Source organism: Heterocephalus glaber, unplaced genomic scaffold (assembly GCF_053883595.1).
Source record: "Heterocephalus glaber isolate CG9 unplaced genomic scaffold, H.glaber_assembly_v1.0 deba00001444, whole genome shotgun sequence".
Lineage (NCBI taxonomy): Eukaryota > Metazoa > Chordata > Mammalia > Rodentia > Bathyergidae > Heterocephalus > Heterocephalus glaber.
The window spans coordinates 12,869,721-12,886,305 of NW_028258297.1; the positions used below are offsets into that span (position 1 = coordinate 12,869,721).

The 16,585-nt window shown below is 39.8% G+C and overlaps 1 protein-coding gene across 2 annotated transcripts in view; it reads right to left on the reverse strand.

Annotated features, from left to right (window-relative positions):
- Window positions 1-16,585, reverse strand: part of Sspn (sarcospan) — a 105,666-nt gene that overhangs the window by 23,927 nt on the left and 65,154 nt on the right. Inside the window, exon 1 of one of the 2 annotated variants that reach the window (XM_004845738.4) lies at window positions 14,640-15,223. The exons of the other annotated variant lie outside the window; for it this stretch is intronic. Coding sequence (XP_004845795.2) covers window positions 14,640-14,918 — 279 coding nt within the window. The 5' untranslated portion in view covers window positions 14,919-15,223. Of the gene's footprint in view, window positions 1-14,639; window positions 15,224-16,585 lie in introns of those variants that run through there. 2 annotated transcript variants of the gene reach the window in all.

Here is a 16,585-nt window from a genome sequence, read left to right on the forward strand (position 1 = left end):
GAAGTGTTAAGAGGGATAGGGAGAGAGAGAATAGAAAGAAGAAAGGACAAATATTTGAGTAAAAGAGATATAAAAATATATGTATCAATTGCAGTGTGTAGATCTTATTGGGATCTCTATTTTGAACAAATTGTGAAGAAATATTCATGAGTTAATCATGGATATTTGCACACTAATTGGATTCTATTAAGAAATTAGCTTGTTAGGTGTGATATTGGTATTCTGGTTACTTATAGTCTCTGTCATTTGCTTTACATAGTAAAAATATTTAAGGGTGAAATGATACAGAGTCAAGGATTTACTTCAAAATAACCTAACGTGTGATGTGCGGGTGTGGAGGAAGGATAGTAACACACAGATAAATAAGACTGATCATGCCTTGAGAATTATGGGGACTGGATGGTAGAACTATCACTGAGGTTCATTTTATGCTTTTTATCTCCTTTGTATATGCTTGAAATTTTCCATAATAAATAGTCTAAGAAAAAATGGTTCTAGACTTATGACACTATTAAGACCATGGCAAGACAAAATTATTTGGAAGGGCTTTACCCTCAGATAAGGTACCTTAAATTAGCATACGTAAAGCCTCCTGAAAGATGAGCTCATAAGCCAAAACTAGCCAGAACATGAAGAATTAACTTTTTAGTGAAGGCCAGTTTGCATATATGAGTACACACACACACACACACACACACACACACACACACACACACATTCTGAGGACTAAAGCTGTGAGAATTCCAAATAATGGCATTAACACACTGAATCTATTAAAAGTATATTCAAGTGGCTGGGGATGTAGCTCAGTGGTGCCACGCCTGCCTGGCAAATGCAAGGTCCTGAGTTCAATCCCCAGGACCACACACACAAAAAAGGATATTCAAAATAATTAAAGACAGGAATGAAGGAATTGAAACCATGAATAAAGAACAGAGCACTTTTTAAAAACACCGGGAATATTTGAAATACAAAATTCCACTAATAACAAAATAGAAGTTCTAGAAAGAAAAAAGAAAATTGATAGTTAGAAACTTAATAGATGGGTAAAAGGCAGATTAAAACCTAAGAGAGGATGGGCCAGGGATTTAGCTCAGTGGTTCCGCCGCCAGCCTCCCAAGTCCAAGGCCCCAAGTTCGATCCCCGGTACCAAAAAAAAAAAAAAAAAGAAAAAAAGTGCAAAACTGGCCATTAAGGACTCAGTGTCAGCAACGTTTTGGGCCGGGGATTTAGCCCAGTGGTTCCGGCGCCTGCTTCGCAAGAGCAAGGTCCCGAGTCCGATTCCCGGTACCAAAAAACCCCACAACACACTCAAAACCTAAGAGAGGAGGGGAATAGTGAACTAGAAGATCTGAGGAAATAACCCTAAATACCACACAGAGTGATAAGCCTTGAGATATGATAGGTTAAGGAATAGGAAGGCCAGAACAGGAAAGCTCTAAATCCACATCTCACAGCAATTTCAGAGACAAGGATTCAAGAAGGGGCAAACTGGTGGGATGGCTGATAGCTTTTTTTTTTTAGAATTAATGAAAAACACAAAAATCTTTAATTCAGGAAACATTACCAATCCCCGGATACTGCATTTAGACACATGGTAGGTAAATTGCACAACATCAAGAACAAAGAGCAAATTCTGAAAAGCAGTCTCTGAGATGGGTGTGTTATTTATGCTGAAACATTAGATGCTTAGTACACTCACCAGCAACAGCTGAGATCCAGAGATGGAACTGAGATTTTGAAAAGACTGAGAAAAAAGTGCCATCAGCCAAGGACTGGAGGAATTCATTATAATTGTTAACTTAATGTGGCTACTAAATAGCCTACAAAGATTGAGTGTAAAAGGGCCGAATTACAAGAAATTTTAAAAATCGACATAATTTTGGGAAATTTAACATAGATTTCTCAGCAAACTTTAGATCAAGAAGAAAAAAATAGTAATGATATAGAAAATTAAACATGATAACAAGCTTGATTTTATAACTGAATATAGAACCTTAAATCCCAAGTGAGACAATCAACATTATTTCCATACATGCATAGAATGTTCATAAAAATCAGCCACAAAATCTCATTGAATATCAAAGAATTGGTATTAAGGAAAGTACATGAAGCGAACACAAAGCAATTTAATTGAAATCAATTATCAAAAGACAAACAAAAAGACCTTAGACAAGACTCAACTAAATGAAGATCTCTTCTATGCTCATGTGTAGAAAGTACAAATTCCATTGGGCATGTGGTATAAAACTGTAATCCCAGCACCCTGGGAAGCTGAAGCAGGAGGATCACAAGTTCTAGTCCACCCCTGGATAACTTAATCCCTTCTGAGACTCTGGTTCCAAAAAAAAAAGAAAGAAAATAATAACATAAAGAAAGGAAGAAAAGGCTGGAGATGTAGATCAATATAAAGGCCTTCAATTCCTAATACTGGAAAAAAAGTATGAATTCTATAAAAATACCCAAAGTATTTTTCTTGGAATTTAAAGGGTTGGTTTTTGTTTTGTTTTGGTTTTGAAAGGTTGCTTTTTGAGTAAAGAAGGAAGAGAAAATGGCAAAAATTTATGAAGACAATTTTGAAGAAGAAAATGGGGGAAAGGTGCACTGTTTATCCTATTATCTTCATAATCAGAGGCATGATAGTGCTATTTTCAAGAGGACAGTATGATACTGATGTAGTGATAGACAAAATAATGGAACTGAAGAGAATCACAAATGAAATTTCATATGGAAACATGACAGTTGATAAATAGATATGTCCAATCCATATAGAAAGGCCTATTTATTAATTGGTACTAAGAAATTAACAATCTATGTGAGAAAATATGCAAAAAGTTCACGCCCTTAAACTAAAGGCATAAACACAAAAAGCAAAACTTTGACCTTTTTAGAAAATGGTACAGAAAAATCTCTTTCTGACATTGGAATATGGAGAAATTTCTTTAAAATACAGCAAAGCACACACCATAAAAGGATTGATAATTATAAAAATATTAAGCTTAAATCTTTTCATAAGAAAATCACCATAACAAAAGACATGATATCAGCTCAAAAAAAGATATTCTCAGTACTTAAAAGCATAAAGATTAAATAACAAATAGATCCTAAAACCCAAGGAGTGAGAAACAACCTATAGCAAATATTTTAATAAATAAATGATAAGAAAAAATCAAAATGTCCAATCAACATAAAATATGTTCAACTCTAGCAGGAATCAGGAAAAAAAGACAAATTAAATATACCACTCCACACAAATAAGAGAGAAAAAAAATATTCTGATTTACCATTGATGGAGGTATAAATGAGTACAATTTTGGATTTATATAGTGACTTGAATAATAAGTTGAAGATGTCTATCTTACTACCCAATAATTCAGCTTCTAGAAATATGCCTTAAAGAAGCTGATATACATGCACAGAGAGCCAGGGACCAGAGTGTCCATTGCAACACTGTAATTACAAAAAAAATTCATTTTTGGAAGCTATCTAAATGTTCTTCAATAGGCACATGAACAAATTATTATTACATATTCCTACAGTAAAGTACAGTATAGCAAAAGTGAATGAGTAATATCCATGTATTGTTATAAATAAATCTCAAATAACAATGGGCAAAAATTATACAATCTTATTTATATGAAACTTAAAGCAAAATAATAATTGGTTATAGATACATACATATTGGAAAAGTGAGAAAATAGGTATAGGCATGATGAATACCAAATTAAGGATAGTAGATAGCCCTGGAGAAGGAAGGAATGGTAAGAAAATGTGATTAAGGAGTGAAAGACAGAGGAAGGACATCAATGTACCATAATGTTTTCTTTCTTTAAAAAAATATAAAATTATGAAAATATATTAAAATTTGATGAAGCTAGGGATGGATAAGTGGTTTTATTCTATATGTCACTTTAGAATTGAAATTTTTATAATTAAAAAAATCATAGAATTGCCCATACTCATTTAAACTTGCACAGGAAGGAAAATAATAATTAATTTCCAACCACGTTTTGGAAAATGGTTAGAAATCAGCAGAGCCAGGCTCTTCCCCACACTTGTCTTACTCCAAAGCTGGAGCCCCTCCTACAGTTTGGGCTCTGGGTCCCTGCCTTTGTCACTTATGACCTTCACTTATGACCTCCCTGGCATCACACTATACACAGTTCCAAATGCCACCTGGCACTTGGGTATCTGAATTGTCCTGTAAGGAGCTGTTCATGTCTCCTGTACCGAAGTTAAGGACCTGGGCAAGGGCACTGTACCCAGCACATGGAAATATACGGGGAGGGTGGCCAGGATGGCAGAAGTTCTGATGTACTGGTAAGTATTCTTTCTTTTATAGGTTTCTGTTCTGTTGCTTATCAACCACCTAATTCACTCGTTTGGCTTAGGAGAAACTAATCACCAATGATTATGTACCTACTTTTGCAAAACAATCCCTTGCCTGAAGAAGGTTTAAAAAGAAAAGAAAAGAAAAACATTGTGTTCCAGCCATTTCTCATGAATCAATAGGAGGAGCAACATTGTCACATATTTGTGGGGAAAAAATAAACAACTTATAGTTCATTTGTTTCACTTTAGGAGTTTTCAAGCCCTCAGAAGTGGGTAAGGAACCTTGTTAAAGTGGATTTAGCCCACTCCAATAGTATAGTTGTAAACTGGATTTCATTACTCTGGCATAATTAAGCAGCTTCTCAAATTAAGCCCTATTTTAAAAATTAGTGCAGAGATAATTCTGCACTCATGCCCCTCGGCGTATACGTGAAAGAGTACAATAGACAGAAATCTATTAAATAGAAACTATGATAAATCAATATAAATTCAATTATATAACATTGTAACACTAGCGCAAATAAGAGAACTACTTTGTTCAACCTTTAAAAGATATGACTGAGTGGCTTTTGTAACTGAGAGCACTTTAAAGAAATAAAATAGAAGCGAATATTAGCAATCCATAGCAATATCACTTCTCATCTGAACATCGCTCTGTTCTTTTGGCAAGAGGTCTGTGTCCCCAAGCAACCTGCATCCCATCCTGCGTGCCTGCCATGGCAACAGGGTTAGCCAGACACTGAGGTTTTTGTAAGGTGTGTGTGAGGATAGGGAGAAAGGCAGGGAGGCTTCAGGGAGGTATCCAGGTGGAAAAATTGGTGACGCACTAGATTCGGTGACTGAATGAGAATTATTTATTGAGGCTTCTATGACACAATGGTTTTGGTCACTCTATGTTCATTTTTAAAACATTATAGTTGGTCTCAGAGGCCTGAACACAGACCTAAGCCCTTTAATAAGCATCCAAGACTACTTGCTATGGAATAGGTTATGAGCCCAGGTCAACCTGGGTGGGTTTGGACCTTCTGTTTCAGAATCAAACTAGTGGAGAGAGGGCATAGAGAAGCGCGTAGACTCACTGAGGTCGCTTGTGCACTGGAATGATGGCATCAAGCGTTTCATTTGTGTGCATTTATGAGGAAGTTATTTTTCCTTTTGTGCAATTTTTTTTTTTTACCTTGGAGTCCTAGCTTGTCCTTCTAACAGCTTCAGGAACCCAGTGTCCTGGCGGTCACAGGGTCATTCTAAAGGACCCCCCACCCATACACCAGAAGTCACAATGAAATGAAAGGCTGCCTTTCTCCTGAAACAGGTTTCCTTCACAGCTTTTCTGCACAGCTAAACAAGAGATAAGGCTCACTCAGCCTGGGCCTGATGGCCTGATGTGTGTCCCACACCTGATACTTTAGATGGCCTGAAGGTGTTATTTTTTCCCCTAGTTATACAGCTAAAATTATCTCTACTCAAGGTCTAGTTAACACATTAGCAATTCCCCCTCTTTTCTTGTCTCCTGTCATTATACTCTATACAAGAGATACCTTGATAATAACTTCTCTGAAAGGGGTGTTTTAGTGGCTCATTATAGTGAATGCTGAATCAAACACTTTAAAAGCAACAATTGAGTGGTCTGTCACTAAAACATTTTCCTTGGGACTTCTCCCCACCTGTCCCAGCACCGGGCCAGGCCAGGGAGAGTTGCTCAGCTCTGCAATGACAGGCGCAGGCCCAGAAAAGCTTCAGCAGAACCCAAGAATGCTCAATTACAATCTCTTTGCTTTCAAATGTCCAGCCACGTGCTGGCCCTTTGCCACCCCCAGGAAACACAGTGCTGTGTTAGGAAGGGGCTGGGGTATAGCAATGGTATGTCAGAAAGCATCAACTTGACATGCAAAAGTTAAACTGGTTACACTACAGCCATCACTCTGGAACCTCAGTAGTGGCCAGGTCTTCCTTTGGCCACTCACTCTGGAACTGAAATGGGGCTCCTTTTTCTGAAAGGTTGCATCTGTGACAGTTTTCAGCAGCCTTTTTTGCCATTTCCTCCTCAATGGTGTAGCTTTGTGCACTACTTGGTAAAGGAAAAGAAGATCCCAGTTTGGGACTTCTAAGCTTCAGGAGCAAAATCCCAGGAGAAGCCCTTGAATGACTAAGTGGGGATCTGCCAAGAAGGCACAGCTGGGACAAGAGGCTGGCATAGAACAAAGGCCAGGGAGGGGACAACCCAAGAGTTTTATTCTGACACATGTCACAGAACAAAATCTTTGATCTGATTTTCAGTGTCATCACCAAAACTGGAGATGGCAGATGGCTGCATGTTATGAAGAAGAGCTGAGAGATAGCTTCTCCTGAGTTCCAAATAGGAATCATGACCCTTTATAGGACAGTAGGCTGATCTCATTGTCAAAAATATAAGCACCCCCAAGGTACCACTCAGCTAAGCACACCTTGCCTAGGTGCCATTTAGCTACCTCTCACAACATGGTGGGTGGTCCCTAAGCCTTAGAGAGCTAATACAGTCAATGAAATTCCTAAGCTACTCTTCAAATCGCTTTCACTAGCTAGATCTACTCGATTTTATTTTTTTACAGAAATTTGACAAAAAAAGTAATCTGTAAATGCAATAAAAGCCACCCCCTCCAAATGTTTCACTCAGTTGGCAGGAGCACTGAGCCACACCAACCATTGCACTGCCACTTGGCAGTTTGCTGGCTCAGAATTGCCATCAGAAACATGCAGACTTCTAGCTGTTCCAAGAAAGCCATAGAGCTTTCATTAATAAGGTGAAAAATAAGCTTAAGAACCACTGAGTTAGTTGTACCAATGTACAGTCTCACCAAAAGTGCTATGGATTGAATTGTGTCCTCCTAAAATGCATCTTAAAAAGTGAATTCCTAACATGATTGTATTTGGTGATAGGGCTTTTAGGAGGTAATGTTAAATAAAGTTCTAAGGGTGGGGTTCCAACTGAAAGGATTGGTGGCTTTACAAGATGAGAAAGAAATCCCCCTCTCTCCAAGTACATGAATCAAGAAGGGACCATGCTGAGCATGCAGCAATAAGGCTGCTGTCTGTGTACCAGGAAGAGAGCTCTCACCAGACCCCGACCACACTGGCACACTGATCTCAGACTTCCAACTTCCAGAACTGCTTAAGCCAGCCTATGTGTGGCATTTTGTCATGGCAGCTGAAGCAGATGAAGACAGAAAGAAAACCATATTTTAGTTAATGCCGCATGTGTAGATGTACACATGAATTTTAAAATTAACTAGGGGATGATCGAGTGAGCTGCCTTGCTCAGGCATCTGACAGTTATTCCTGCCAAGTTTTATCTCAATGCATGGAGATTAAGGCTGCTTCTAAATCATCTGAGAGTGTGCGTCTGAAACAGGTATTTATATAGTTTATGCTATAAACCCTGTGCTCAGCATCTATTATTTTAAAGAAGTTCACTATCGGCCTATGAACTCACTGCAATAAACTGGACTTAAACATTCACAGCAGATAATAAATAGAAGGTTAAAGATGACATCATGAGATCCCATCCAGTTCTCAACTTTGATGGGCTTTTTGATCATACTTTAGTAGTTTGCCAGGTTCTAGGCCCTAAAACTGAACTGCATTCTTCAGTGAAATGATACCTAATTCAAGTTTAATGACTAGATTCTATTCCTGTCCTCCAGTAACATAGAAACATGCATGTTGGACTCTTCAGTATGCTCTTGTATGTACTGGTAACATTTTAATCTTGATGCTGACCCTTGAGAGAACAGCATGAGCAAGTGGGTCCAGTTAAAGAGCACCCTTAACAGAAATGCCAGGGACAGAGCTAAAGGCAAGAAAAAGTCTAGAAAATATTCATTTCCTCAGAACAAATTGAAAGTGTATGCCATATTAAAAATGAATTATTGGATCAAATATTAGGGAAATTTAAGCCATTGGTTCCTTCATAGAAGATAAGATTGGTAATATTGACACCTAGTATTCAACTACATCAATCCTAACATGTCCTAATTGATTCTAGTTAGGGAAATGCAAACTAAGTCAAATGACCTCTCTCTCTCTTCTAATGCTGTAGTCATTTTATAACATGAAATAAAACATCTTCATAGTGGTGTGTTGAAGTGTTCTGGGACCCAAAGTCAAAATACAGTGGACCCTTGAGTTATGACTGGCCTGACATATGAACAACTTGGGTTAGGACCAGAATTTTAGTTTTAAATTATGACCAAAGTCTTGAGTTACAACCTGAATGCCATCTGCTTGTACTTCCAGATGTTCTCAGATACAGACTTAACCCTTAAAGAATTCTGGAAGGAACATTACAATATCCTTTCCTGTGTGGGGTTAATTGAGAAATTCTGGGCCAGTATCTCTCTAAGGACACTGAGATCTGCCTGTATACAGGAGAGAGACTTTGAATGCTGTGTAGAAGTACCTGAGCCTTCAATTGACTAACTCGAGTTACAACCAGCCCTCATGGACGAATTGAGTTTGTAAGTCAAGGGTCCACTCTATAGTAATAACACACTCTTTATTATTGCTTCAGAGTATTCTTAAATGTTATAAGTCAACTTAAATTTCTTTGTATTTTAGTATACAACTCTATAGTTTAAATGGTGTTATGGCTTGTGTCTAGATGTTCCCCTAAAGCCTCATGTGATCATAGGTGGCTTTTCAGAGGTGACTGGATCTAGAGTGTGCAATGCTGGTATTAAGTGTGTGATGCTGGGATCAAGGGTGTGTGATCACTAATTCAGTCCATTGATTGGTTTGGCATAGTTCTGGGAATGGATAATGGAAGGCCCTCCTTGGGTGTGAGTGCTATCCACTCTGAGGGTGGGTAGCCTGGATAGAATAAAATGGACAGAAAGAGGGCTACTGTGATTGTTTGCTGCTTGCTGCCTTTGCTGCCTTCTGCCTGCCATGAACTGTTTCTCCTCTGTGATGCCTCTCTACCATGCCACCCTACCTTGCAGGCAGCTGATTATAGACTGAAACCTCTAAAAACTGTGAGACAAAATAAACCTTTTCTCCTTTAACTTTGCATGCTGAGTAGTTTGTCTCAGCAATGAGAAAAGTGATGAAGACAAATGGGCACATGCAAGTTCAAATAAGCTCTGATAATAGGAGGTATAAAATAAATGGATTTCAATACCACACACTGGGTTTCCATTGTGTGTCAGGGGATACTTAGTGACTCTGAGGATATATGATATACTTAAACTAAAAGAATATATTATTCATTTTCAAGTTTATAAAAAAATTAAAACAAAAATGATGATTGACATGTCAGAAGTTTCCAGAGATCAACTTTCTAAGTTAACTTTCTGAGCTGAATACATCTGCAATATAGGATTTAAACATATCAGGATTTGCCCCCATCTCCTCTTTGTTTTTTAAAAAAAGAAATACTATTTAAGGACAACTTTTTCATTATATAAGCACTCCTTTGGCCTTTGTGTATCTGACATTGAAGAGGTAAAAGCATGTTTTGCTCAATGATTTTGACTATCATTTTGAGTATTTTGTCCAATCTTAATATTCCTTATTCTTTATTCTATTCCTGAAATTCTTTTGGGAAACTTTCACCAAATTCTTGCATATTCCATTTTATTTTCATATACTCATCAAAATTAATTTTTACCAATTAAGCCAACTACATTCTGTTTTTATACTTACTATGAGAACTTCATATGCCTATAAGATAATTTTCTTGCCATTATCTATTATTCATATCCAGTGGAGATTGAGTCAGGCCATGTGATTATAATTCCTTACTTCTTAACAAACTTGTTTTACTTGCTGTAAGAAAAATTATTTCCCAGTGGTACATGATGGGATGTTGCATTAGGTTTGGAAACATATTAAAGTCTCAATAGTCTCAATATGAAAAATAGAAAATTACTAGGCAGTGTGTTCCTAAGATATAATTCTAAATTTAATTTTTCAAATGTCAAAATCTGTATATAGAATATTGACACCACTCTTAGCTTCTTGATTTGTCAAAGGGTCTATTAGAACTTCAATGATGAACATTTCTCCCTTCCAGTTCCTCTCCAGAACTATGATCAAATCATTTTGCTAAATCATCATGTATTGTGCTTTCCATTTTTTATAAATTATGGATAATAACAATAGCTGATTTCACTGTATGTCATAGGTCTACTTGCAAATTTTATAGTATATTCTATTTGAAAATAATTACTCAATTTTTCCTTGTATTAAGTCAAAACTTAAAATAGCTTTTAAAAATTTGAATACACCTGCATTCTGACTTTCTTAGAGTAAATTAACATGTATTATTGAAATTCTTGACAAGACTTTTAATCATTACATTTCCCCTTTGTTTAATCCCTTACCTTAAATTTTATAGAATGATTAATATGGTTATGTATCTCAGAGTTTATATTCCAATGGAAAGGTTATAGGAACAACAGAGGGAGAAGAAAGAAAAACTAAGAGCACAATAAGGCAAATAATTCCCACTTTCCATGAGAATATTGTCTCCAAGGGCCAAGACACCAACAAACACTAAACCCCCACTGGAAAGGAGAAGCAAGAGTTTGCTCTTAAATTGACTTCAGTGCAGCCATGCCAAGGCAAATAAATCACTGCAAGTGAAATACTTTGAAAGGTAAATGGGCTTTAAAAATATTTGTGTAGTTTAAATTTTCTAGTGAGTAGTATTCATTACTGCCAGATATGATAAGGGCACATGTCCATCAGGAACTGGAGATTTCCTCCAGGTACATGACTCAATATTTTTAAACCAATGGTGAGTGCAGTGGACACCCTTGACAAATGATACTGAATGAAGAAAAATAAGCCAAGTTTAAACATGTAGTGCTCTACACAAACCAGAACTGTATTCAAGTAGAAAGGAAATCAAATCCCAAAAGTTCTTAGAGTCTTTTAATCTATACATATTTTTTATCAATAAGAATTCTGGAATGATGACCAAGCTTGAATGCCTATCTGACCAAGCAATTCAAGCCATAGGAAAAAAAAATGCAGATTGAGCTTCTACTTCCTGAGATCCCTTGTCCCTAGCCAAATTCATCCTCAAAGATGCTGTTTGACTTTGTATTATCACTGTGGTGTGACTTAACCCTCCAACCATCTATAAAGAATTTTGAGAGAAGAACAGTTACGTGGTCTCCATAGCAGTTCATTTTTTCCCCTTTTGCTTTAGAGCAATCTTTTGTAACTGAAGTAAAAAGACCTCAGTCCTCTCTCTGATTGAGGGTGAATGCAGAGTTAAACATGGAGGACAGGTTAAAAAAATAATCTAGTTGTTTTCCTAAAATTTCACTGGACTTAAGTCTTTGATCACAAATCACCAAGGGCCTCTTTCAGTTTATAAGCAGAAGGTCACTGAACATTTATCAGGTCACCCAAGCCTTGGTCAACCAGAAAGACATTTCCTATGGAAGGGAAGGGATTTATTCAGACACCTAGGTTGTATTATGGGAATGTAAACCCCAAATCCCAAATTAATGGGATAGCAGCATTGGAAAATTGAACAGATTACATATGGTAAGAAGCAACCAGACTAAAGGTAAGTAGAAGAGCAAAGGACATGAAGTTGCAGCTGGTGTGGGTTGATCAGTCTGCCCACATTCCAGAAGTGGGTGTGGCTCTGCCTCCGCCCCCATGGAATGACTTGTACTGCTTTGGTCTAGCGGGTCTAGACCTGCACAGGACAAACTTTTCAGTACTGCCCGCAGGATATATGAAACCACAGTCACCCTACACCCAAAAGGGAAAATGACCCTCAGCAGGCCCCTCTTCTCCAAGTTTATTTTTATAGACCTCCAGAGAGATTCAGAAAGTACAGTACTGGAATAATCTAATACCATTGAGATTGCTAAATAATAACTTGGCTGAGAACAGAGAAAGGTGAGATGGCCAAATTGATATCTTCTTCTAGGTTCACACTGGTCTTGGGAAATGCAATGAATCCAAAATGACTGTTCTGCAAAACTACTTTTGAAGTGGAACTATTTCTTCTAGCTTTGAAGAACGCCATTATCCATGATTGCTTCACTAGTAATAGCTAATAAAAAGAGCTAACTCCTTGCACGCTCACCATCAGCTGGCACTATTCTATGAGCTTTCCATGTATTTATTTACTTAAACCTCAGAATAACCCCAATCATTCTGATCTCATTAATAAAGAAATGGAAACCTAGAGAAGTTAAGTAACCTTCCCAAAGTTATTCAGCAAATAATGTCCGAGCTGGAGTTCAACACCAAGTGCAATGATTACACATCCCCATTTCACCATCTCCTTATCTCTTCTCATTCCTGAACACTTGGAAGAGCGCCTGTGACCAACCACAGAGAGCATGGCGAGGGCACTTGTGGTGTCCGTGTGAGGCAGTGACACACTGGGAGGACAGTGCTCCCGGCCTGGCTTCTCAGAGACCCCCTCGCTAGTTTCAGGTCATCTCTGCTGGCTGCCCTGCTCTATATAGATTCTCTGTTGAAAGACAATTCAAGATTATAGATATCACCCGGGCAACACAGTGTGAGCAAACTTCAAATGGAGCCTAGATTATAAAAAGAAAACCAGAAAGAACAGAGACCTGGCTGGATATAATGTTCCTTGTACCACACCCCGGGCAATTAGGAACATCATATCCCACCGGAGATTTAGTTCATGAAAGTTCACAATTTGTATGTTACGTCTTAAACATTAAAATGAGTCGTCCCCGCCTCCCCATTTAATTTGTTTCTTTGGTACTGGGCTTTTTGAAGTTGAAATAAAAGATAGGAGACACATTAAAAAATGATGCTAGAAAACACTGAATCAAAGAGTTTCATTCCTTTTTTTTTCCTTCTAATTTGCCTAGCCTTTAAACACAGATATTTTTCCCTTGAGTACATTGACAGTCATTGAGGTGACTAACATACTCAGTATATCTTAGTGAAAAGCTATTTTTAAAATTACTTGATTTAGAAAACTCCAATCATGATAATTTCATGGGACTTCTTAGTATACAAATTAAAAGTTTTAAATTACTCTGCCAGCATTTGTGAATTGAAATAATCTTAATTAGAAAATACCTGCATTGATGCATATTTATCAGGTGTCTTTAATATCTGCCCTGATTCAAATTTTGAGGGTTGTTTTACAAGTTATAATTCCTGTGGTCAGTAAGGGCAGTACTGATGCCACATGAGACCAGCAATCAGAGGTGTCAATTTAGTCTTTCCCAACTCTGCCACTTTCTCTCTCTGGATCTGAGAATGGCATGTACCTTCTTTTAGCTTCTTTCCTTAGGTAAAAGCATTGTTTCATGGATCAAATGAAACAAGGCACTTCAGAGTTTAGTAAGCAAAGGCACTACAACATGGTCTTAAAATTGTAAACCAAATGTAGGGGGTGGCAGTCCCAAGCAGGAAATTGCAGATGAAGCTGACTGTGCCCTTTGTCACTCTCCTGGACCTGGATGAGTCCTACTAGAGTTCTCACATTTGAGAAATGAGAATAAGTACCCCACAAGGATGATATGGGGATTACAAATAACATCTGGACAGCCTCCAGTAAAGCAGGCACACAGTAGGTGCTCAAGAAATGGCACCCATTTTACATTAAAGAATTCATCTGATGAAGCCAAGTGTGCTAGTGTTCCAACACTCATTCTCACAACAGCTGACCACTGTTTCTGCTCGGAACAGTACATCCATTAGAAGAGTCCCAAACAGGCCTCTGCCATGGCCAGCGTCCTGGGTGTATCCCATTTTAGACCCTGGTGGGTTAAAGCTACCTTGCTGCATTCACATTTCCGGCCTTAGAACATTACTTCACAGAACCTACTAATGGACCCTCAATTTCATAAAACTAATACTACCTAAATGTGTCAACTCCAAGTACAGGCTGTTGTCCAACCTGCTTTTAATATATGAACTTACTTAGGGTTTCGCTCATTTAGGGGCAAGGATGGAGCCAGGAGAAAGGGATCAGAACAAGCCCAAGTGAACCTGCAGTTGTCACTGAGGCTGTTCAGTGTGACCACCTCGAGCAGCCTTTGAGAGCCGAGATCCCTCCCTGGCTCCAGCGCTTTAGTCAGGGCCGCTGGAGGCCCAGGAGCAGAAGGCCGAAGGGCACAGTCCTGCCGCGTGCAGCCTCGCCCTCCCCCGCCCCCCGGGGACCCAGTGTGCCCCCACGGTCACGAGCAGAGCGAGTTAGAGGCGTGGAGCTGGAAGGGCGCATGCATGTGGGTTAGTCTCAACTGGACCATGCGGCGGCTTTGCATTCCCGTTTGGCAAGCGCACTTAGGCAAAACAGACTTGATGCTTACAATGATCCCAGCCCAAAATGGAGTGTCTCTGACTAGCAGGGAGGAGCTGACGCTGGCCATGAGGAAGCCCACCACGGTCACGGCGATGCCCAGGGCCAGCTGCAGTAGGGCGAGCAGCAGCGGGAACCGGCAGCCGCAGCACGTCCGGGCCTCCTCCTCCCCGCACGCCTTGAGGGCCCCTTTGCCCTTCTTCGGCCCCGCGTCGTCGGGCCCGGCGGCGTCCGCGGCCGGCGGCCCCCCCTGCCTCTGCGGGCCGCGGGGCTGCTTGTCGTCGCCCATGGTGGCCGGGCGGCGGGGTGGCCGGCGGGCTCTGCGCGGCTCCCTGGGCCCTGGAGCGCGGCGCTGGGCGGGCTGAGCCTGCCCTGGTATTCGGATTACGGAGGCTGAACAAATATGGAAAACATTGGGAGTTGACTGCCGGCTTCCGAGGCCACAGGAGTCCGCGGCGGAGGGGGATGCCAGGGGGGTCGCCAACTGCCAACACGCGGGGACGCAGCGCCCGCCGGTTCCCCACCGCGGGTCCCGGGCCCCCAAAGCACGAGCGCTCTGCACGGGCGTGTGTGCGTGTGCGCACCTGGTGTCTATTAAACCCCTCTCTTAAAACCCCAGAATGTTGTTGTTGTTGTTGTTTTCTGGGAGGTGCAATGCAAGGTGATGAATGTTTAAACCATGTGAGTTTAATTAACAGACAATTTTTAATCCCAAATAGGATTTGCCAGGCTCCATGCTGTGAAGTCATTTCCAGAAGTTAAATTGTTCTAATTTTCCAGCGGAGGCATAGACTCTTCCAAGTTCTGCAAGCCCAATGACAAATAAGGCATTTCTCCCATTGAGATGTTTGCTTTTAAAGTAAGTTTATAGAGGTGCTGGTGAGCTCTTTCACATGTATTTGTTTTTGAAAGCGCTTTTAATCCTCCCCCCCCCCAGTAATATATATGGTTTCTCCAGCCAGTGTGTCCCTTGAGTGTTTAGGGGGTTGTCATTATGGACGTTTTTACCCAGGGACTTATTTTTAAGACATCTACAATGTGCTGGAAGGGTACTCAAGATAGAGACAAACCTGTTCCTCACCCAAAGTCACGAAGCAGATCAGCTAAGCCGGTCATGGTTATTCTTACACAGCTCTATTCAGTATTACTTAGAGTAAATTTCAGTGAAACCATTAGGAGATGATCCTGTCAGACTGAGGTATTTAAACCTCCTTTGATATGGTCATTTTACCATTGAGAAAACTATATTGAAAAATAAATGAGGTTGCCAAAGTGCGAGGGTAAATTAAGCAAACTTGTAGGTTGTTTGCATCAGTGTACTTAAAGAAAGTCTAATTTTCCACTGATTCCTCAGAATTATAGGCTAATCATCATCAGCTCTCCTTATAACTTGCCAAGTCCTCACAAAGGTACCTTTGAAGACAATATATTCTTCACCTTACGTATTTCATAATTTTAGTACTCTCCTGATACTTTCCTTCTGGACAAGAGAGAAAAATATAGCCCATGGACACGGTAATTTAGAAAGTACAATACAGCCGGGTGTGGTGGCTTATGCCTGTAATCCTACCTAACTGGGAGGCTGAGGCAGGAGGATGGCAAGTTCAACTTGATTGGCTTGAGAGCTGCCCAGGGGAGAAGGAAAGCACAATGGGGTCTGGGTGGGTCAAGGAGGTGTGGCTTTGGGTGCTGTGTACAGTTCTTGGCCCCTTCCTCTGGGGTACTCTTTCCCCACTCTGCCTCGTGCCTGCCAAGAACTAAGGGATTTTACTCTGCTACACCCTTCTGCCAGGATGTTTTTGCCTTGGAGCCAGCTGACCAGGGTATAAATCCTCTGAAACCATGAGCCAAAGAAACTTTTCCTCCTTTAAGTTTGGAGAATCAGGTAATTTATCCTAGCAATAGGAAAGCTGATTAATGTACTTGCAGATTAGATTTGTCTTTCAAGTTTCAGAA